Source organism: Sminthopsis crassicaudata, chromosome 3 (genome assembly GCF_048593235.1).
Source record: "Sminthopsis crassicaudata isolate SCR6 chromosome 3, ASM4859323v1, whole genome shotgun sequence".
In the NCBI taxonomy this organism is placed as follows: Eukaryota; Metazoa; Chordata; class Mammalia; order Dasyuromorphia; family Dasyuridae; genus Sminthopsis; species Sminthopsis crassicaudata.
The window spans coordinates 262,404,452-262,428,321 of NC_133619.1; the positions used below are offsets into that span (position 1 = coordinate 262,404,452).

At 32.3% G+C, this 23,870-nt stretch overlaps 1 protein-coding gene across 1 annotated transcript in view; it reads left to right on the plus strand.

The window, feature by feature from the left end:
- The window catches only part of DYRK1A (dual specificity tyrosine phosphorylation regulated kinase 1A), a 288,823-nt gene that overhangs the window by 64,101 nt on the left and 200,852 nt on the right, over positions 1 to 23,870 (plus strand). The window contains exon 4 of the mRNA XM_074300646.1: positions 18,138 to 18,334. Within this exon, the coding sequence (XP_074156747.1) occupies positions 18,138 to 18,334 (197 nt within the window). The remainder of the gene's footprint in view (positions 1 to 18,137; positions 18,335 to 23,870) is intronic.

Below are 23,870 nucleotides of genomic sequence, written 5' to 3' on the forward strand. Positions count from 1 at the left end.
TTCATGCTTTTATTGAGGGGGATTTTGGAGGAAGAGGAACTAGAGGGAGAGGAGAGATTAAAAAATAAGATCATTTAAAAAACATTCAGAAAAGAATAGGAATTTTAAAAGTAGAAGCAGAAGCAGGGACAGAGTAGTTTTGAAATTTAAAAACATTCAACATATATTATTAGTTTAAAAATACAAGCTTACATATTAGAGATTTATGGTTTTATTTCAACCTTCTTTCTATACTGTTTATATGGAAATGTTGGATGTTATATGCAGAATAACAAAAACAATTTTTAAAAAATAATAAAATGAAAAAGTTCAAAAGAAGATATTTTAAGATTTTATAGGATGAGACAAAATTTAGATCTGAAAGGGACCTTAAATCCATATTGAGAGCTGTTACTTTACTCATTTTATGGATGCTGTGATTAAAATAAGATTACTAAGTTAAATAAGTGACTTTAACAAATTCTCAGGGACAGCTAATATTCTAATGTGCCAGAGTTGGAATTGTGAATACCTGAGTTCAGAAACTGCTTTACATACTTATGAATTGAGTGACCTTAGGACAGTCATTTAGCTGCTCTTATCCTTAGTTTTCTTATCTCTAACATAATGTAACAATTGAAGTGTCTACCTTAATAAAATTATCACCAGGATCAAATGATATGACATATGTAAAGCATTTTTCAAATCACAATGCATTATATAGAGAGCTATTATTATTGTAGGTCACTTTGGTAAGAAAAAAACTTAATTAGGAAAAGTATTTTAAATGAGGTTTTGAAGGGTGAATAGAATTTAGAAACATTGAAATGATATTCCTAAGTGGGGTGGGGAAACTAAACTAGGACATGGTGGCAGGAAAATAGAAAGTGTATGGAAGAAGTAAGACTAACTTGGTTCTAACTAAGGTTGCTTCGTAGTGGTACAGTGTGCTATAGAGGCTGAGCCTGAATTGTTAGTGTATGTATACAGACACACACACACACACACACATACATAGTAGTTTAGATTCTGCTTTAGAAAGAGTTGAAAACTGTAAATGCATTCAAGTAAAAAAGACATCTTAGCAAAAATGTTTTGGAAGAATGAATCTAATAGCAATAGATAGATTGAAGTGGCAAAAATTTTAAGGAATTGAAGCCAATTTTGAGTTGTAGTTCAGCTTTGATAGTGGAAATAAAAAGGAAGAGATATGAGAGACACTTTTCAGAGGGATAAAAAAGGAGGTGGTAAATTGATGGAATCTCAAGGAGTCAAATATTCTGAGGTTTTGAGTCTGAAATAATGATGGTATAATTAATAGAAATATGGACATGGATTTCAAAGGATCATAGATCTAGATTTTGTTTAGTCTCCTCATTTTCTAGGTCAGAAAAACCTAAAGTCCCAGAGAGACTAAATAATTTGTTTATTTTGGAGTCCAATCCAGGAAATTTTATTCTACTTATACTTTCCACCATGTAAGGGGAAGGGATCGTTTTTTGTTCTCTTCATTCCTGTGTGTGATTATACGTTTGTGGGGATGACAGAAGTTAAAGTGATGATTGTAAGGATTAAGAGTGAAGTGGTTGCATTGGGGCTATTTCTATTCTTTCCTTCCCACAAAGAACATGTATTTTAACTCTTTTGAGTTAGTTACTAGATCTTGGTGATTCTGGGATGAGGGAGGGTAATTTCTTTTTTAACTTTATTTTTCTTGTGAAGGCTTTTCTTCCTCCATTTCCTACTCTGCTTTCTCCTTTTAGGGAGCTTGACACTGAGAAAGGGAGACTAAAAAGGAGTGGCTAGGCAGGTGTGATAGAACCATTGTGTCAAGCTACAGGTGAGTTTAGAGGGAGTTGCTGGGTGAGGAGGAGAGGTAGATGACATTTAAAATTTCTGTTTTGTCACTACTTGTATTTGAAAATCAAGAACATGACAAGAGTACATATAACTATCCCATATAATAATGAATAATGGAGGACGCGGAAAACAGACCCCCCCCCCAAAAAAAAAAAAAACAATCCAGCAAAACTTCTGTAGTTTTTCACACCTGTAGTTTCCCACTAGGCAACCCAGGTGACACAGGGGAGGCCAACTCATCTTCCTGAGTTCAGATCTGGCTTTACACTCATTAGCTTTGTGACTCTGAACAAGTCACTTAACTCTTTAATATATTTGCCCCTCCCAAAAAAATCCCAAATGGGGTCAATAAAAGAATCAGACATGACTTGAAAAATGAAATTTTCCATCTTTCTAAACAAGGAAGGTAAGATTCTCATCTCTGCTTTGGGTCTGAGCTTGGTAAAAATAAATTTTTATTTTTATTAAATCATGCATATTGGGGGAGAAAGTAAAATTTTATTCTTTGAGAGATGATATATATGCCAAACTCCTTCCCATGTCCTCCCTTGTTATTACCCTTGAGATTACCTTTTGTTCTTCTAGATGATTTTTGTTTTTTTTCTGTCTTATATAGTAATTCTTAGTTTGATTGGTAGGGCAATGAATAAACTAATTTAGGTCCAACTAGAAGCAATTAATTTCTAGTTATTTAATATATCTATTTTGTTTCTCTAAAGATATTTTATAGTTAATTTAGTTCTTTTGTATGTCATGGTAGGTGGACTCCTAAATTTTATGTGTTCTCTAGTAATTTTGAATAGACTATCTATTTCTTCTTGCTGGATTTTATTGGTAGGAAGCTGGTGATTTGGGGGGACTATCTTTTAGCCTTACTACTATGACTGAAAATATTAATTCCCATTAAAATTTTAGTTTAATCTCTTGGATTCTCTAAGTACATTATTATGTCTGTTTGTAAAATGTAATACTTTTTTGGGATCTATTTCCTGATTTTCTTATTGCTACAGCTAGCATTTTTAGAACTTTTATCAAAGAGATAATAATGAATATCCTTGCTCTGCTTGTCATCTTAATGGAAAAGTTCACCAACATTTTAAAAATCATATATAATACTGGTTTCTAGTTACAGGTAAATCTTAATTGTCATATTGAGGAAGAATCAATTTTTCTACTTTTTTTTATTGTTTCTGTTAATATAGTCTACTGTATTTGTAGGTGATAGAATAACATTGAATAATTCTGTATTCTTTATGTAAATATAATAATTGTTAGTAATATGTAATCTTTTACATGCCTCTTTGCTAATATTTTTAAATGATAATCTTTCTAAATTCTTTTTGTTTCATCAATCATTAGAAATACCTGATTTTAGTTTTATTTCTCCTTTCTCCCTGGTTTAAATGTCAGTATCATATAACATTGAAGGATTTGGTAGGATTCCTTTTCCTCTTCTGTAATTATTTAAGTTCTACCTTCTGCAAAAAACCTTTCCTGTTTTAATATAATCTTAGTGCCTTCCCTCTGAGACCAAAAATTTAACCTGTATATATTTTGTTTGTACATAGTTTGTTTACATGCTGTCGCCTTCATTTTGTCAGCTCTTTGGGAACAGAGATTTTTCTTTTTTAAATATATCCTAGTGTTCAGCACAGTCCTTGACTTAGCAGGTTCTAAGTAAATGCTAGTTGACTAACTGATGCTGACAATGGTAAGTATATTTCAGTGTGATATTGCGCACCCTTAGCACTATTGTAGTGAAATGAAAGGGAAAACAGACCTTGGTCTGCTGGCCCCCATAGGATGTGGTAGTTGGGGTCCAACTGGCAGAGTGGAGAGAAAGGAACAAAATCCTTATGAAATCAATAATGAGCTATATCTATATGTTCCAAATTACATATACAGGGTACAGCATAGTAATTTATAGAATTCAACAGTTCTCTATTTAGTGAGATATTTTATATTTTATATATTTATATTTTAGTCTTAATATCCCAGAAGTACTAAAAATAAGTTATTGGCATTGTCTTTCAGCCATAAGACTTTGGCTTTTATTTATTTATTTATTCATTCATTCATTCATTCATTCATTCATTTATTTATTTATTTATCTATTTACTTATTTATTTAACTAATTAATTAATTAATTAATTCCATTCCAAAAGTTAAAGGTCTTTTTGTAGATTGGCTCGGAAGGCATGGTGTGTGGATTTTTTTTTCTCTTTTTTTTTTTTTTTTTTTTTGGTCCTATCTACATTCATTTTTCATTAATAGGGTAGGGATAGGATTTATTTTGTGGTTACATTAATATTAAGAACTTCTGGATAAGGAAATTCCCCTTACTATTGTGTGTTGGCACCTACTTTGAAATTTATAGCTTTAGTGTTTAAAGTACTGAAAGGTTGTGACTTCCCCATGATCACAGCCAATAATGATCAAAGGCAGTATTTGAAGTCTGGTCTACCTGACTCTTAAGGTTAGCTCTCTTTCCATTACTCTTTGTTGCTTCTCTGTATCTTATCTGGCATTTAAATTATGTTTAGTGATATTACCATAGAAGTATGTATGAAATATACTTTATCCATGAAGGAGCTCAATAAATGTTAGTTGAATTTTAAATAATGTATTTTCATTCCAATCAGAAACCTCTTTCAGCTTTTTATTTTTAAGATGAGAAAACATTTTCAACAATCTTTGCTAACATCTTAAAAGTAGCAAGATAAAGAGGCAATATCCAGATCCCCTTTATATAGATTTATATAGATTATATATATAGATTATTATATAGATTATATTTTATTAATGTATATTTTTTACATCATCTGTATTCTTCCTGAATCCTATCTTTCTTTTCCTAAAAGTGGTCAATTCCTTAAAAGAAGACATTCTTGAGGGAACTAAACTATTTTATTTAACTAAAATAAATGTTTATTGATTTATTCAATTAGTGGCATATTAAAATAATATCCTGGGATCAGGGAGTCTGAGAAAATCTAGTTTATTTTCCTAGGCCTTGCTCACTTTATTGTTACAAACTGATTTCCTGGTTACTAATTCTGTAATCTTGTTATCATAATGTCACAGTTATGATGTACTTGTGGAAGAAATATGTAGTGTTTTTTTAAATTAATTTTATAATTATAACTTTTTTTTTTGACAGTACATATGCATAGGTAATTTTTTTTTTTTTAAACAACATTATCCCTTGTACTCCCTTCTGTTCCGAATTTTTCCCCTCCTTCCCTCCACCCCCTCCCCTAGATGGCAGGCAGTCCCTTACATATTAAATATCTTATAGTATATCATAGATACAATATATATGTGCAGAACCGAATTTTGTTGTTGTTGTTGTTACAAAGGAAGAATTGTATTCGGAAGGTAAAAATAATCTGGGAAGAAAAACAAAAAAAATGCTGACAGTTTACACTTATTTCCCAGTGTTCCTTTTCTGGGTGTAGCTGATTCTGTCCATCATTGATCAATTGGAATTGGATTAGCTCTTCTCTATGTTGAAGATAATTACTTCCGTCAGAATACATTCTCATACAGTATTGTTGTTGAAGTGTATAATGATCTCCTAGTTCTGCTCATTTCACTCAGCATCAGTTGATGTAAGTCTCTCCAAGCCTCTCTGTATTCCTCCTGTTGGTCATTTCTTACAGAACAATACTATTCCATAACATTCATATACCATAATTTACCCAACCATTCTCCAATTGATGGACATCCATTCATTTTCCAGTTTCTAGCCACTACAAAAAAGGCTGCCACAAACATTTTGGCACATACAGGTCTCTTTCCCTTCTTTAGTATTTCCTTGGGATATAAGCCCAGTAATAGCACTGCTGGGTCAAAGGATATGCACATTTTGATAACTTTTTGGGCATAATTCCAGATTGCTCTCCATTCTTTCACAACTCCACCAACAATGCATCAGTGTCCCAGTTTTCCCACAGCCCCTCCAACATTCTTCATTATTTGTTCCTGTTATCTTAGCCAATCTGACAGGTGTGTAGTGGTATCTCAGAGTTGTCTTAATTTGCATTTCTCTGATCAATAGTGATTTGGAACACTCTTTCATGAGTGGAAATAGTTTTAATTTCATCATCTGAAAATTGTCTGTTCATATCCTTTGACCATTTATCAATTGGATAATAGCTTGATTTCTTATAAGTTAAAGTCAATTCTCTGTATATTTTGGAGATGAGGCCTTTATCAGAATCTTTAACTGTAAAAATGTTTTCCCGATTTGTTACTTCCCTTCTAATCTTGTTTTTGTGCAAAACCTTTTTAATTTGATGCAATCAAAATTTTCTATTTTGTGATCAATAATGATCTCTAGTTCTCCTTTGGACACAAACTCCTTCCTCCTCCACAAGTCTGAGAGCTAAACTATCCTATGTTCCTCTAATTTATTTATGATCTCATTCTTTATGCCTAAATCTTGGACCCATTTTGATCTTATCTTAGTATGTGGCATTAAATGTGGGTCCATGCCTAGTTTGTGCCATATTAATTTCCAGTTTTCCCAGCACTTTTTGTCAAATAATGAATTCTTATCCCAAAAGTTGGGATCTTTGGGTTTGTCAAACACTAGATTGCTATTTTTATTCACTATCTTGCCCTGTGAACCTAACCTATGCCACTGATCAACTAGTCTATTTCTTAGCCAATACCAAATGGTTTTGGTGACTGTTGCTTTATAATATAGTTCTAGATCAGTTACAGCTAGACTTCCTTCATTTAATTTTTTTTTTTCTCATTACTTCCCTTGAAATTCTCGACCTTTTGTTGTTCCATATGAATTCTGTTGTTATTTTTTCTAGGTCATTAAAAATAGTTTCTTGGGTCTGATTGGTATAGCACTAAATAAATAGATTAGTTTAGGGAGTATTGTCATCTTAATTATATTTGCTGGGCCTATCCAAGAGCACTCAATGTCTTTCCAATTATTTAAATCTGACTTTATTTTTGTGGCAAGTGTTTCATAATTTTGCTCATATAATTCCTGACTTTCCTTTGGTAGATATATTCCCAAATATTTTATACTATCGAGAGTTATTTTGAATGGAATTTCTCTTTGTATCTCTTGCGCTTGGATTGTGTTGGTAATGTATAAAAATGCTGAGGATTTATGTGGATTTATTTTGTATCCTGCAGCTTTGCTAAAGTTCTGAATTATTTCTAATAGCTTTTTAGCAGAGAATATGTAGTGTTTTGAGGGCAAAAAAAATATAGTGAGGATTTAAAATAATATGTTTTTTAAAAGAAGCTATTTTATTTTATTTTATTTTATTTTATTGAACAAGCATTTATTAAACACTATATGCTAGGTACTGTGTTAAATACCTAGTTTGCTAACTTGGATTATTGGGAGAATAGTAGTACCCTGGATAATTACAGAGAAATTAGGACTAACAAGATTTGGAGGTTTAGTTATGGATATGTTAACTTTGTTATATTATTTGTTGTTGTGGACAATGTATTGGTGATAAGTATGTACTTAGACTAATCCTACAATTCTATACTATGGGGCATGCCATTTTCTTTAAACCTGACAAAGCTTATTCTTAGAAAGTTCATTTCATTGTTTATTGAGACATCATAATGGGACTTTTGGATAATTCTGTTTCTTGAGAACATAGATAACCAAAGAATTATAGTTTTAAAACTGGAAAGGGCTTTAAAAGATAGAATTTTTATTTTGTAAATGAGGAAATTTGAGGCAAAGCAAATAAGTGGTTTCCTTAGGGTCTGAGATAGATTTTGTATCTAGGTCTTTCTGACTTTAGTTAACAACCATACCGAATCACTTTTGTTTGAATCTGTCAAAGCCTATAAAACAGTCTGATGCAGTCAGGAGCACAAGATTTGGAGTAAAAAAGATCTGAATTTGAATCCCAGTTTTGTTATAATTACTGTGTCATTTAAATTCTTTGGGTTTTAGTTTCCTTGTGTGTACACTTATAATGGTCCTTTCCCCAGTTCTAATTCTTTCCTTTTATGTGCCAATGAATGCATTATGATAATGCATCAATTTATTCCATAGCTCAGCTTGCATTTATTTTTTGCTTTTGATTCTTAATGCTAAATATTTGAAATAAAGTGATTTGTGAATGGTCAGTAAGTGAATTAAGTGTTGGACCTCAGGGAGGGGAGGATATATATATATTCATTCTTTTTCTTACTCACAATTTCTTACTAACAAAAATTCTTGAGTTGCTTGGGGCTTTGGGTTAGAAATGCTGGATCAAAAGAATTATAAGGTTTAGAATTGAATAGAACTATAGCAGTAGACTTTAGAATTGGAAGAATTCCCATATTCTCATTTTATAGATGAGACAACTGAATACCAGAGAAATTGAGTTTCAGAGAGTTGTCCAAAGTCTCATGAGTAGTAAGAAGAAACAACTGGGATTTTTAAAGTGGTCCAAATTAAGCATTTTTGACTGTGACAAGTTGCTTTTTGATTGACTTACAGAGGACCTCTGCCCTAGAACTCTGCTGCTTATTTCCCACAATCAAGAAAATAGTGTTTGCTATAGTTATCTTTCAGGTGTGATCTTTTTAAAATTACTTGAAAGAAATGTAGGACTACATAGTATCATAGTACACTAATCCACATTCCCACTATCACATATTAATGTTCATATTTAATATTTAATTCATCAGGAATTAATAGTAGTGAAATTATATTTGGTTGTAGGGTTTCCTCTAAGTTATAAATCCATGGAAAAATCTGTATTAATAGACTTGGGGGTTCTTATTTTGGCCTAGCCTAATTCATCATTTTTATCAGTAGGTTATAAGGCCATGCTTATCAAATTTGTAGACGTCAGGGAACTGAGAGGGATAGCTAAAATGTTAGAAGACCTAATTGGAGTACAGAAAGATTTTGGTAGAGTGAAATGATGCTCCAAATATAATAAGATGTAAATATAATAGATGGTCTACATATTGGTTCAAAAATTAGTAGTCCAAGTACAGGATGAATTATAAACATAAAGCATTTATTAACCACTTAATAATATGTATTCTTTGAACTATACTAAGGAAGCAACTTTAAATTCGCAAGAAAATTCCTGTCCTTGATGTACAGACATTGCAGTGAAGTAAGATAACAAAAAAGAGGAACCAGAAAGAGTATGTGTGTCTGTGGTATATGCATGCGTGTTAGATAATAGACTCTTGCTGGAAATGATGAAGAATTGGGAGGTTTCATTCTTGTGAAAGTTCTTTTCTTAAGAGTTCTGGCATTTCTAATAAGAGTGTTGAGAGGCATTCAAATAGGAAAGACTGGGATAGGTAAAAGTTCATGTTAAAAAGAACCAGAGATTTTAGTGCCATACAAATTATGAGTTTAGTAGCCACAAAAGTTAATAAACTAATTCACTGGTCACTAATAGGCATGTTGAAACAGAAGTAGAAATGGCAATTGTCGTTCTGCAATTCACAGTCAGGCTGAATCAGCTGTATGTGTCAGATTTTAGGAAAGATAATAATCAGATAGAGAATGCATATAGAAGGATGTTGAAGGAACTCGAGTTGTTAAAGGAAGTAAAGATTTTTAAGCCTGATGAAGGAATACTCAGAAACTGAGTAAAATAGTAATATGGTAAAATAAGTAACATTTGCTTCGGGAATTTGAAGATTGCCATATGGAAAAGGTATTAATTTTGTTGTTCTTGCTTTGCTCTTTTATAAGATGTTTTAATTCTGCCTTTATGTTTTAATAAAACCGAAAATTTTAATGGATCTCTATGAAGTTTATTTTTAGTGTTGTATCTTTTTGTCCTTTTAATATAATCGATGATTACCTTAATGTACATTATCTTGTTAGATTACAACTAGCATTTGATTCAGGTACTTGTATTTCTGAATGAGGGTTGGCACCTGCAATTATCAGGTTGCCTAATGGGTAACTGGAAGAAGCAGCTAATTGAGGTTTTTTTTTTTCCTTTCCAGTTTGCTCTAACATATGTGTTAACAGTGGCTGCTATCCACCACTAGAGGGTAGCAGGGACATATCCATTTTGTTTAATTATTAGCTATTTCTGAAGCAGACTGCTCAGTATATATACATATGCACCCATTATAAATTCTAAATTGTAAATTGTAGTGATATTTTTCCATTTTCTGGTTTCAGGTGTTCTTACTTTGAAAATATACTACCTGTATGTATTACAAATCTTTAAATGTTATTTGGCATCTTTACTGCTAATTTATCTTTTAAAATTCTTTTGTTAAATCTGGGGGTGTTGAGAATTTAAGATTCTTGCTTAGGTTCATACAGTGGCAGACAGGGATGAGACTTGAATAAAAATCTTTCTGACACACACAAATAGGTCTTCAATTCACCATGCCATATTTCCTTTTTTTTTTTTTTTTCCCCTCATACCTTTGGAAAAATGTCTTCTATTTTTGTTTCCTTTCCTTTTTATCCTTTTCTTTCTTTTCCACTGTGAAGAGCTCTAAAAAGTTCTGCTCTCTTGTTATCTCTTTTGGTAAGAGATCTTTCAAGTAGTATAGTAGAAATGCAAAGTCCACTGGGCGTTGCATTTAAATTATAACTCTGTGATTTTTGATAATTTAAAGTTTAATAGGAGCATGATTTTAGAACTATAGAACCTATATCTCAGCTTCTTTAATAAAACAGTAGGGTTAGATTGGATAAACTCTGAGGTCTTTTAAAATTTGAAAATATGATAGGAATCAGATGAACTTCTAGTTTCAAGTTGGCTAAATTCAGATAATGTTAAGATGAAATAGATCACTGCTAATAGATGATGCTAAAGAGATAATTCATGTGCATAAAGAAGTTTGATATGAAACAGAGACGTCTAGACTAAGTGCTTTAAATAACTAGAAGATTAGGAGATAATTTTGGAGGGATTGGGAATGAAAATATGAGAGAAGGCTTTATGGAGAAGATAGCACTGGCACTAACTTTCATAGAAAAAGGGAAATAAAGAGGCTTTATGGTGTAATACTACTAAATGTGAAGTAAATATATACATTGATTTAAATTTCATTTATCATTTGGTGTTATGAATCCTTGAGGAAATCTCAAGTATTTATTAAGTACCTGTACTGTACCAGGGAGTGTGCTGGCTCTGAGATTAGAGAGACAAAAATTTGTCCTCAGTAAGCTTATATTCTTTGAGGGGTGGGGGGAAGAAAGATTGCAATACGTACTCAGAAAATAAAGTATAAAACATACACAAAGAAATTTGGAGGCACTAGAATAACAACAAGTTTTATTATCTAATCTTTTATTCAATCTACTGTGCCCCCAACACTAGGTTCTTCCTGGATTTCTTTTGCTTGGCCACTTTCTGGTGCTTCTGTTTCTAAGAAATTAGTCCAAAAGCCATTTCTGGATGGCTGCCGGCTTTAACCCACTACAAATTGGACTCTTCATGTACGAAATAGGGTAGAGAGCCAATTTGGTAGCACTTTGGTTAGAGTTTCGTCTTGGGGGTCAGAAAGATATGAGTCTAAATCCAGCCTCCAACACTTGATGGTGTGGCCCTGAGCAAATCACTTCACCCATGTGCTTCAATATCCTCATCTCTAAAATGAAGATAATAACCCCAATGTCGTTGTGAGGCTCAAATGAAATAATTGTAAAATGCTTAGCTTAGTGTCTGGCATATAGTATTATATGTTAATAGTTGTTACTTACTGTTTTGTGATGATGATGATGATGATGATGATGATGATGATGATGATGTTATGGATGATGAAGTTAATCTAGGTTTTGAGAGGAGGGGATTAAATTCAGGAACCAAATGATAAATGAAATTTAAATTATAGCCCCTACAGAGGCATAGGAATAGAAGATAGACTGTTTCCTATGAAGAGCATGAACAGGCTGTTTGACTGGAAGGAACATAGGATTAAAAAAGGGAGCTTATAAAGAGTTACTTGGAGCCAGGTTAGGAAGGGCTTGAAATGTCAGAGAAATTGACATTTGATTTTATAGGCCATAGGATCAATAGGTGTCTTTAAGTAAAAAAGTAACATGGTTGCCACCTGTGTTTTAGGAATTTTACCACTTTTATAGCTATCTGGAGAAGAGAGATATTGAAGGCAAGAGAGACTGTTGTAATAATCCATAGAAGATGGTAAGAACCTTAAAAATGGGGGGAAGAAAATGAGGAGGGAGAGAGAGAGAGAGAGAGAGAGAGAGAGAGAGAGAGAGAGAGAGAGAGAAAGAAAATGAGAGAAAGAGAATGAGAACACATATAGATATGACTGGAGAGACTGATTTAAGTATAAAATCTACAGAAATGAATGACTGGTTTGGAATGTCAGGTGAGGGAGAACGAAGAATTCAGGTTGATTTTGATATTGTGAACATGAATTCAGTTATTTGCTGATAATTGCTACTAAACTTATGTCACAGAAAATTTGTTCATGAGAAGATTATTGTGACAGAGAGATGGTCTTCCAAGATTGCTTTCTCTCTTTCTTGCTATCCACCTCTGTTTTGATCTGTAATTTGCATAGGAATTTTATTCATTCATTCATTTATTTGTTTGTTTGTTTGTTTATTTTAACTGATTTCAGGTGAAGAAATGCACTACCAATAAATATCTGCCCTTTTCTCTGCAACTTATTATCCTGGAGTTTAAGGTCTTGTCTAGAATTACATATTTATTTTGTGTCAGATACAGAAAAACAATTAAACAACAAATTTCCTTCTTATCTTTTATTCAAGCTACTGTGATCCAAAATACTAGAATATCGATGGATTTTTGCAAGGGTAATTTTCTGCTACTTCTGTTTCTAAGAAATGAGCCCAAAGGTCATTTCCATATGGCTTTTTTTCATTAACCCACCACATCTATTCATTATCAGAAACCTATTCCCATTTCTAAGTGTATACCAAATACAATGTGATATTTATATTTCTTATAACTAGGAAAAGTTATTTTTTGCAACATTATTTCTTTGAGGATAATGTTATTTTTTAGTTTATCTTTTTGTTTTGTTCCCCCAGAGAGTCTAAATTTCTTGAAAAAGTACTATACTTAATTTTTTAAAAATATTCAAATTCAACGTGTCATACTATGAATGTTCACTACATATCTTAAAATACTAATGTTCTAGACCTTTTTCTCTGAAGGAAAAAGTTTTTATTTTTAGGTAGTTGGAACAAGAAGACTCTTAGATTTCCTTTTTAAGCTAGGTATAGTTTTCTGCTTTGATAATCAATATTCTTGTTTTCTTAAGGGCTCACTATCTTATCCTGATATCCTTGTTTTGTGGAATTCCCACATCTGATGTTTTAATTTTAATTAAATAGAAATATACTATTTTCTTTTTCTGTTCTTCTTTGCATTTTTAACTCACTTTTTTAATGTGTTAAAATCTGAATCTGGATTCAGAATGTCAAAGGTGGTCACAGATTGAATCCTAATAAAATTAAAACTGTAAAAAATAGAATAAAAAGAAATGCCAAATTCCCCAAAGGACAATTCAATTTTAAATCTTTAAGACTTAACACAGACAAGTCCTTATTACAATGTTTTTTGTTTTTAAATTGGTATTTGCTTTAAGCAGGACCTGAATCTTACTTCTTCTAGGCTTTTTCCATGACAATTGCCTCAGTTTCCCATTTCCCAACTTTAGCATCTCTCACTTTTGAATAAGTTCTCTGTTTTGGGAGACAATTAAGTAACTCTACCTGTGGAAAGATCAGCAGTTTTTAGGAGTGCCTTCTAATCCAGGTTAGAAGCATAAATACTGTTATTGTACTTGCTTTCTTACAACTTTCTTAAGAAAACAAGCTGTCTACCAGCTAATTTCTTTTAAGTACAGCCTGCAAAATGTTGCTTTGACATAATCTTTAATTACATCATTATTATGCTGGGCAGTTGAAGTGTAGTGGATAGACTGTTGGACTTGGGATCAGGAAGACCCAAGCTCCAGACCCAAGCTCAAATCTAGTCTCAGACACTTAGTAGCTATGAGAGTTGGTCAAGTCTTTTAACCATTTTGACTCTCTCTGTTTTGTTATCTGTAATGGGAATTGTGATAGCTCCCAGGATTATTGTATGGATCATATGAGGTACTTGTACAATACTTTGCAAGTCTTGAGATTTATAAAATGCTAGTTATAAGATAGAGAAACCCTACCACAACTAATGATGTAAAACATTACTAAGTTTTTTGGATAATTACTTTTGCATTAACTGTTCAGTCATGTTTTTATGAAATTAGCCATATTATTAGGTTGGATATGATTGCTTAATATTTTAATCCTGTTTTTGATTTTGAATAAATTTTTGGAAATCAGTATTTGAAGAAACATTTTGTAGTAACCATATGCCAATAAATTTACAGATATATCTAGTATATTTTGAAATGCCTATTTTGTTTATACTTTAAACAGATTTTTGTAAGGAGATTATTCATTTCTCTTGAATATAAACTCAACTGAACAAATGTCAGTTGCCCATTACATCTAACGTGCTATACTTAGGCTCCAGAAATATTAAAATAAAAACAAAATGTTGTGATTTTTCTTCAGATTCATCGTAGTAAGGATAAAGCATTTGCTAGAAGGAGTAAGGTCATTGGAAGAGCAAGATCAGATAATTTAATGTCTGTGAAACACCTTTGAAATCTATAAAATACTAATGAAATATGTAGTGGGATCATTATTCTTTTAAAGTTTTATACTATAAAAATTGTTGTTATAGATATCAGGATAGCTAGAATTCTCCCCATATTTTGCTAAAGCAATTATCAATCTGAAAGGATCATCTAACAATTTGAGCTGATTGCTGCCTACATTCTAGTTAAGAGAGCCATTTATCTTACACATTATTTCTTTTTTGAGGTGAGGAACTCATGGTTAACTAACATGCTACTTTTATAACATGAAAACACTTAAGTTAAACATTTTTTTTAAACATTTTGCTCTGATAAGAAGAGACACTTTGCAACAATTTTTCAAATCTTTCCTCACAAATTATATTCCCTGAAAAATGATTTATCAGTTCACTTTATGTTGACCTAATCTTTGTTTATTTTATTCTTTTAGCTCAATTTCTTTCGTTCTTTCATATTATTTTTTTACTGATCTTCCCATATTTCTCTGATTTTTGTATTCATCCATATAGTGAAATGTATTAAGATTAGGTGAGACAAATTTTTTTAGCCACTCCCTAATTTTTGAGTATATAGTCCATTCCCACATCCTTGTTATTACAAACAATAGTATTATGTTAATTATTGTGTTTGTGACTAATTTTTTTCTGTCAATAATCTCCATATAAGATCTTTTCAATAGATAGATAAATTTGCTAACTTTTTGGAATTAATTCATACCTGTTCTCTCTCCCTCTCTGTCTTTCCTTCCCCTTCCTCCCCCAGAGTAATGAAGCAATCCCCCTAACAGACTCTAGATATCAACTTTTTTATTTGCATTTGTTACATTTATGTTTTCCCCCCTTTTTTTTTTTTCAGTTGAGGATGTAACATTAGGGTTTTTTTAAATAGTTTTTATTTACCAGATATATGCATGGGTAATTTTACATTTGCCAAGCCTTTTGTTCTAATTTTTCCCCTCTTCCCTCTCCCCCCCAGATGGCACGTTGACCAATACATGTTAAATATGCTAAATTATAAATTAAATACAATATATGTACACAGTAACATTAGTTTTAATAATAGTTTAAAATTAAATTAGGAATTTGATAGCTAAAATACATTTCTTTCATGATATTTTGACCTTTTTAAAAATAATTTCTACATATTAGATTGTAAACATATTATTGAGGCCAGTGACTTTGTTAGTATTTTGTTAGTATATAATAGGTACTTAACAAATGAGTAGTGAATCTCCTTATTTGTGGAATATCAAATGTTAATAAACAAATTTTTCTAGTAAGAAAACACAAATGGACAGTTAAATCATTTATTAAGAACTTATTACATGCCAGGCAGTTTGGAAATCACTTAAAATATAAATACAGGGCAAAATCTCACCCTACATCCTTTGGGAACTTGTATCTTCTCTCTCTCTCTCTCTCTCTTTCTCTCTCTCTCCCTATATAGTAAATGAATTTGATTTACTAGGAAGTAATAATCTTTTAAAAAAAATTTATTAATTTTATTACAACTTTAAAAATATGCATAGATAACTTTTCAACATTGATCCTTGCAAAATCTTGCGTTTCAAATTTTTCTCCCTTAGGTGGCAAGTAATCCAATATATGTTAAATTTGTTAAAAATATATGTTAAATCCAATTTATACTTATACACTTATGCTGCACAAGAAAAATCAGATCAAAAAGAAAAAAAATGAGAAAAGAAAACAAAAATGCAAGAAAAAAAATGAAAATGCTGTGTTGTGTTCCACATTCAGGGAACTTGTATTCTAATAAGAGAAAAAGGGAGCTGGACAGGAGAATAACATGAAAAAAATTATTAAAAGTCTGAATGGAATTGAAGAGAGAAATAAAATGGATGGCCTAAATTTTAAGTGAAATTATTATCCTGGGCAACACTTTACCAGAGGAGACCTCTTGGGAGTAGAGATAATTTCAGGGAAAGAAGTATCTTTTTGGAAAGTAGGTAGAGGCTTGAGAATCCCAAGCTGAGCCAGGAAAAAATATGAGTTGTAAATACAATTAAGTGGGCAAATATCTTAATTTTTCCTTTGGTCTACATGGTTGAGCCAATTTTTAAAATCTGAGGATTAATTCAATTTACTCTATACTATATGCCTGGAATGTACTCCCTTTTTATTTCTGTTTCTTGGAATCCTTACTTTTTTGGTTTGTCCCTTGGAATCCTTAGTTTCCTTTGAAGCTATTTTCAAGTACATCTATATGATCCTTTCTTGATTTCTCCCAGATGTTAGTGCATCTTTTCTCCATTTCCCTTCCTCTTTGCTCTTTCAAGACAGGATTATTTCCTTTTTATTCCTGTATTCTCTGTACCTATCACAATGTCTGGCAGGCCCTTGATAAGTGTTTTTCAATAGAGCTATCTTGCTCTATTGATCCGCATCATCTTGCTCCATAACAATGGATATACGGTCCCATTGACCTCAATAACTAGTACTTTTAGAGTTAGTGGAACAGATCTCAGTCCATCTTGTATTATGCAACCTGAGTTTCAATTTGGCTTCAGCATTTAATACTTTGTGACCCCAGCCTAGTCATCCTGTTTGCCTCAATTCTTCATCTATAAAATGAGCTGGAGAAGGAATGATAAACCACTTCAGTTTCTCTGTGTGTAGCACTAAATCCTTTCCCCTGCAATGAAAACAAAAACAAAAAGTACAAGCCTAAATGGAATCATGAAGACATGCCTGAAATGATTGAACAACAACAATAAGAGTAACCAAGATGACTAATTCGTCTAAAATGGAGTACAAATAAGCAAGAAAGAAAATAGGCATTTATTAGGTGCCTTCTTTGTGCCATGTTATGTACTAAGTGCTTATAGCTGAAGAAACTCAAACTGGCAGGTTAAATGACTTTTCCAGGGTCATACAACTAGTACATTGAGGCTAGAGCTGAACTCAGAACTTTCTGACTCCAGACTTGGATCTTTATCCAGTGAGCCACCTTGCTACAAGAAACTACAAAAGAATACAAGAAAGGGAGTAATTAATGTATAATAACGCTTGAAATATGAGTTGGTTCTCCATGTTGATAGATTTTAAAAATCAACCAGAGGAATTTATATTTTATCTTGGAGGCAGTAGAGAACTACTTGAGTTTCAGTAGGAAAACACTGTACTTGAGGAAAATCATAGTTATATTTGTATGGAGGATGGATTGAACCATTGCTGTGTGCCAGAGGGAGGTGATATATTATTTGAAATAAAGTTTATCTATAAAAGTTATATTTTTCAGCAATAGCTTACCAATATGTGCTTACATATTACCACGATGGTTACCAATTTACAGAAGAGTTTTTATCTTGATAATGATATAATTATAGATCATTGAAATCCTAATATCTCAAAATCCAATATTTGAGTAGTTCATGTTACCAGAAAGCTTTTAGAAGTGTTTCTCTAAATGACAATCATCTTAGTACATTTAAAATACAAAGACTAAGTTTAAAGAGTTTTTAGATACAACTTTTAAAAGAAGTTTACTTAAAGATAGAATTTAGATAGAATTCTTTCTCATATTGTCTAATGATATATTTATATTGGATTCAGTTTGAAAAATCCTGAATGAAGATAAACTCCCTAAAAACAGTATATGATTCACATATTATTAGAATATAGATATTTCCTTCTAATCTTCTTTTCTTTTCATAGGAGAGACTTCAGCATGCAAACCTTCATCTGTTCGCCTTGCACCATCATTTTCATTCCATGCCGCTGGTCTTCAGATGGCTGGACAAATGCCCCATTCACATCAGCAGTACAGTGACCGTCGTCAGCCAAACATAAGTGACCAACAGGTTTCTGCCTTATCTTACACTGACCAGATTCAACAGCCTCTAACTAACCAGGTATGTTTTTGTCATATTAAGTGATTTAATTTGGGGATGATAGTTTTGAGAAAGTAAGACTATGAGTGGTTTGTTTGGTTTAGTTGAATTTTGGAACAGTGTTGATTCTGTTTAAATTAAAGGTAAACTATTTTCAGTTGAATTAAATCATGTTTTTTAATTAAAGAAAACTTACATTCTCATGTCAGAGGAGAATTGTTAGTCTAAAAAGATTTTTTTCCCCTTAAATTATGTCATTTGAAATAATCATTTGCTTTCTTAAAAGGTGAAACCAAGTCATGATTTGTTATAGATAGAATATCTAGTTATCCTATTGGTTTGTGCCTCTACAGTGAAAAGCCATTAAAGGGAGAAAACATCTAAATTAAAAGCCAAAACATTTCTATCCTATAGCAGTATACCTATAATTGTTTTACAATATAATTTTTTTATATTCATGTTTGTTTTTGTTTTTTTTTTAATCATCACTTTGACTTCATATCACTAATGACTTTCTGAATTTCACCCACAAAACATGGTGAAACCCTTCCTTGTAACAAATAAGTGTAGGCAAAACATTCATCATGTCTGAAAAGGTATGCCTCATTCCAAACTTGTGTCCTATCTTTCTGCTCATGCCAGAAGTGTACTTCATTGTCAGAGAAAACTCTTACCCAGCTCAAGTGCTTTATTTATAATAATTCAGTGGCCTCCACAGGGCGGAAAAATTTGTTCATATTATTGAATGATTAGCATTGTTTTTAGTTTGCATTTTTGTTGCAAAAGTCTTTTTAAGGATTAGTTTGTTCAAAACCAACTAATGTAATCTGAAAATTCATGTAACCCAGGCATCAATATAATGTATCAGAATACATTAGAAGCAAACTTAACTATTGAAGATCCTCTGATATCTTGTCTTTAAAAAATAGCTAAGGCACTAGACTTGAAATCAGAAAGACCTTGGTTCAAATACTTTGTCACTTAATCAAGAGTTCTTTAATCTTGGACCTAGACTCTGTCACATGTTTCTTTCTCATCTATAAAATGAATTGGTTGGACTGAGTGGCCTCTTAAGTATTTTTTCAGGTCTAAATTTATTAAGATCCCTTAGGATATCTTAAGTATCTTGTGACAGTTGGCTATGACATGAGGATTGAATGAGAGCACTACCTTGTATTGAGCATGTTAGTAAAGCATTTTACTTGTGGGTTTTTTTTTTGTTTTGTTTTTTTTTTAAATAATTACCTTTTCAGATAAAAATAAATGTAAAGTTCTAATGTCTTCTTACCATATTCTAATCGGAATCATTTTGCATGCCATGATTTAGGAGAAATACTTAATTCTTAGTATTTCTAAAGAAACTTAAAAGTAACTTTTTAATGTATTTTATAGTCTATTAATGATTTGGAATATTTTTATATGCTTATTGGTAATTTGCATTTATTTTTTAAAATTGTACTATCATCTGACCACTTATCTATTGAGGAATCACACCATATTTTATAGACATTTTAATTTTAAGGAGTAACCTTTATTTCTTCTGCTACCATTGATTTGTTCATTCAAAAAACATTTTTCAAGAATATTTTATGATCTTTTATGATCTCTCTGGTTCTTGTTTGATTATAAAATTTTCCTCTATCCATAATTGTGAAAGATAGAAATTAAATCTTTTTAATCTAATTGTAGTGTGAATTTCTACTTAGGTTGTTTACCTTGCTTATGAAAGCACTGACTTTCTATTCATACCATTTTCTGGAAAAAACTAATTTCAAAACTATTCTATTGTTTGTGCTCTCTTCTGAACTTCTTCCTCCTTCCCCTGTGTACTCTTTAAATAAAATTTTTAGCTGTCTTTTTATATTCTTCTTCTTTTTTTTTTCCCCTCTTACTACTGCTAGTAGTAATATAGACCAAAGAAGAGGGGAAAAAAAATCCTTGCTATGAATAAGCATAGCTAGGCAAAATAAATCTGTCCAAAAATCTTTCTACACTTTGAGTGAAGCCTCAGGAAATAAATAGCATGCTTCATCACATAGGTTTTTTTAATCAGAAATAACTCACTCTCTCTCTTTCTCTCCCTCTCCCTCTCTTTCTTTTTCCTTTCCTCCCTTTCCCTTTCCCCTTTTCCTCTCCCCTCTGTCTCTCCCTCTCTCTCCCCTTCTCTCTGTCTCTCTTTCTCTGTCTCTGTGATGTGGCTTCTCATTAGTTTGTTTGATTATTCTTATAGAATAACTTTTAAATGTTTGCTCAACTGGCTTCTTGCCTCTGTTTATACAACTGACATCTCCTAATTCAAGACTTATATAAATGTAATTATAATTCATTTCAATAAATTGTAATTTACTGAAATAAATAATTATACAACTATCCATTATTCCTGGCTAAGCTGTTGCCTTAACAAATCTAAACATTTAGTGTGTGGAAATGTAAATTTTTTTTGGGGGGGGGAGGGGTCAACCCCGAGGGCCTAGCTCTTCCCTCAAAGAAGTGCACAGAATCAAACACAACATCAAATCTGAAGTCAAGAAGTAGACTGGAAAGTTGAGCCGCCCCCCCCCCCAAAAAAAAAATCCACAATAAAAAGCAATTGTGGTGACAAGGATGCCTGAGACACAAGTCTAGAAGGAAAGAATGACTCCAATGAATCTACCATCTAATTCTTAACGAAAAACACTCCTTGGTCATAAATTGAACAAGAATTCTGAAGGAGATGAAGCAAGAGTGAGATAAAAATTGTTTTATCAATGAATGAGAATCCTAGAGGAATACCTTGGAAAAGAAATGTAAATCATGGAAGAAATGATTGGAAGGAGAGTAATGGAGCTAGAAAGACACAAAATCTTTCCCAAATAACTAAGTCCTTGAACCAATTGGAATGTTTTAGAGAAGCTAGAGATTCCAGGAGTCGGGAAGAAATATAAAATAAAGTTAAAGGTCTGGGGGAAAAAAAGGCAAAAGAATGGGCAGTGTATCTAATAGTGTGTGGTTAAAACAAATCAAGGAGAAAAAAAATTAAGATTCATCTTACCTGAAAGTCAAACCAGAAACCTGAAAACATCTTACCTGAACATCAAACCAGAAACCAAAAGAGCCTAATTGTCTTATTTCAAGAAATCTTAAAAGAAAACTGCGTAGATCTCTTAGAACAGAAGAGCAGAATAGACATAGAAGGAATCTGTCATCACTTAAAAGAAACCCCAAAATGAAAGTTCCTAGGAACATTATAGTCAAAGTCAAAAGTTTCAAAAGAAAAAATACTTCAAGAAATCAGAAAGAAAGAAGTCAAATACCAAGCAGCCACAGTCAAAATCACACATGATTTAGCAGGCACCATGATAAAGATTGGGGTGTGGGGGGGAAATGAAGGGTTTAAAAAAAGCATATTGTATAAAGCAGACGATATAGGTTTCCAACCAAGATTTATTTGTCCAGCAAAACTGGCTATAATTCTGCAAGGTGTCAAAGTGGATTTTTAATGAACTAGATGGCTTACTAGTATTTTTGATGAAAATACCAGAGCTGGGAAGAAACTTTTTGAAATTCAAATACATGATTTAGGAGAAACATAAAAAATAATAAAGGATTAAATTGTGTCTTGTATGTCCCCTCTGAATCCTGTCATCACCCCAGGCCTTAGAGAGAGTCTAATAAGATAGAAGGATTGAAGGTATGGAAAAGATTCTGATAAGTCATAATGATCTTTCCAGTTAGAAAGGGAGGGGGAGCAAAATACACTGGAGGGCAGTGAAAGGGAGGAAAAGGTGGAAGAAGGTAGGGACAATTATTTCACATAATCAAGATATGAAAAGTAGCCATCTTTACAAATGAAGAGTAAGGGGGATGTGACTGATACTCATATCTTACTTGAATTGGTCAAAGGAAAGTAGAATATATAAATTTAGAGAAACTTTTCATTCAACAGAGAAAAAGGAGAAGGAAGAATAGCAGTAGGGAAGGATTTATGAAACCCTAAGGATTTATGAAAATACACACAATCACACTCACAGATAGGTTCCTATGTGTATGTTTGAATGCATGGTAATCTGAGGGAGATTAACTTGAAATAGTGTTTTGTTTTATTTTTAAAAGCTTTTACATAGAAACATTTACTTCAGAAATGCCCAAAGAAGCCTGGGTCACACATTTCCCACTGTTTAAAATTTGTCATTCTGGCATATATTCAGGTATGCAGTCTTTTTCTTTTTCTTATACATAGTCCTTGACCCAAATTCAGTTTATTTCTTTGATCTCTGGGGAGGCATAACCAAGGTCCTTTTACTTCTTTCACAGTGCCGATGTTACATTGCCAATGTTACATTGTCACATTTCAGATGTACAGATGAAAAATCACAATTATCTCTAAATCCAGAATTTTGTAGTTTCATAGAATAAGAAACATTTCTCAGAATTCCCCCCAAAAAAGCCAACAGAATGAAAAGCATTTTAAAGAATTTGAAATTTTTCTGCTTGCTTAGCCTTAGTCTTTCTAGGGACTTTCTCAGTCTACTAGAAGAAGAAAGAGTAAAGAAAACTGACTTCTGTCTTGACCAGAAATCTGATCTAGGCTGAATTTTTCAAACTATATGAAGCTATCTCTTTGGCAGTTTGGGAGCTGAGGTCAATTTAACATTCCTCTTTCTCAAATGGAAACTATCATGGGTAGAACATCTTCCAAAGATTCCTTTAGTGCTTAAGGTCATTCACTTGGTGGATGCACAGAAAGTGTCCCTTTTTGCAGAGGGCATGCTAAAATTCTTCAGGGGTCATTCTATTAGATAATTCCTATAAGAGGTTCAAGCAATTTACTCTTTACCTTAAGAATTTGTGGGATATTTTCCTATCACAGTTCTGTTTAAGTACAAAAACATTTCTTTAAAGAATTTTTAAAATTTAATTAAAAAAAAATTTTAATGGTATCTTAATTTCCAAATATGTAAAGATAGTTTTCAATATTCATTTTTATAAGACTGTGGTCTAGGTTTTTCTCCATCTTTTACTTGCCCTCTCCCTAATACAGCAAGAAATCTGATATTGATTAAATATGTGCAATTCACTTAAACATATTTTCATATTTGTCATATTATGCAAGGAAAATTAGACCCAAAGGGAAAATCCATGAGAAAGAAAAAGCAAACCAAAAAAAAAAGTGAAAATGCTGTGTTTCTATGCACATTCTATAGAGGGCTGGAATTCTGAAAATGTATACTTAAATCTGGGTCAGCAAGGTACTTATAGTTAAGCATATACTTAGTACTTAGTATGGTGATATAATGGCTGCGCATGTTCAATATTTTGTAGTGATGTAATCTGCTGAAATATTTAAGGGCTGGGACAACTGGAAATGCCCTCTCAGACACAACTCTTAGACACAGACACAAGAAAAGAGGCCAGACTCCATCTTTAACCAGCCACGTGGTAGTTTTCCTACTTCCTTCACTCCCCTACCAAGAAAAATAATCTGTGGACTTAGGCTGATCCTGAGGTCCTCCAGAGAGCTACTCTTGACCTTACACAATTAATCTCAAGTCTCTCTCTGGTTGTGTATTAAAATTCC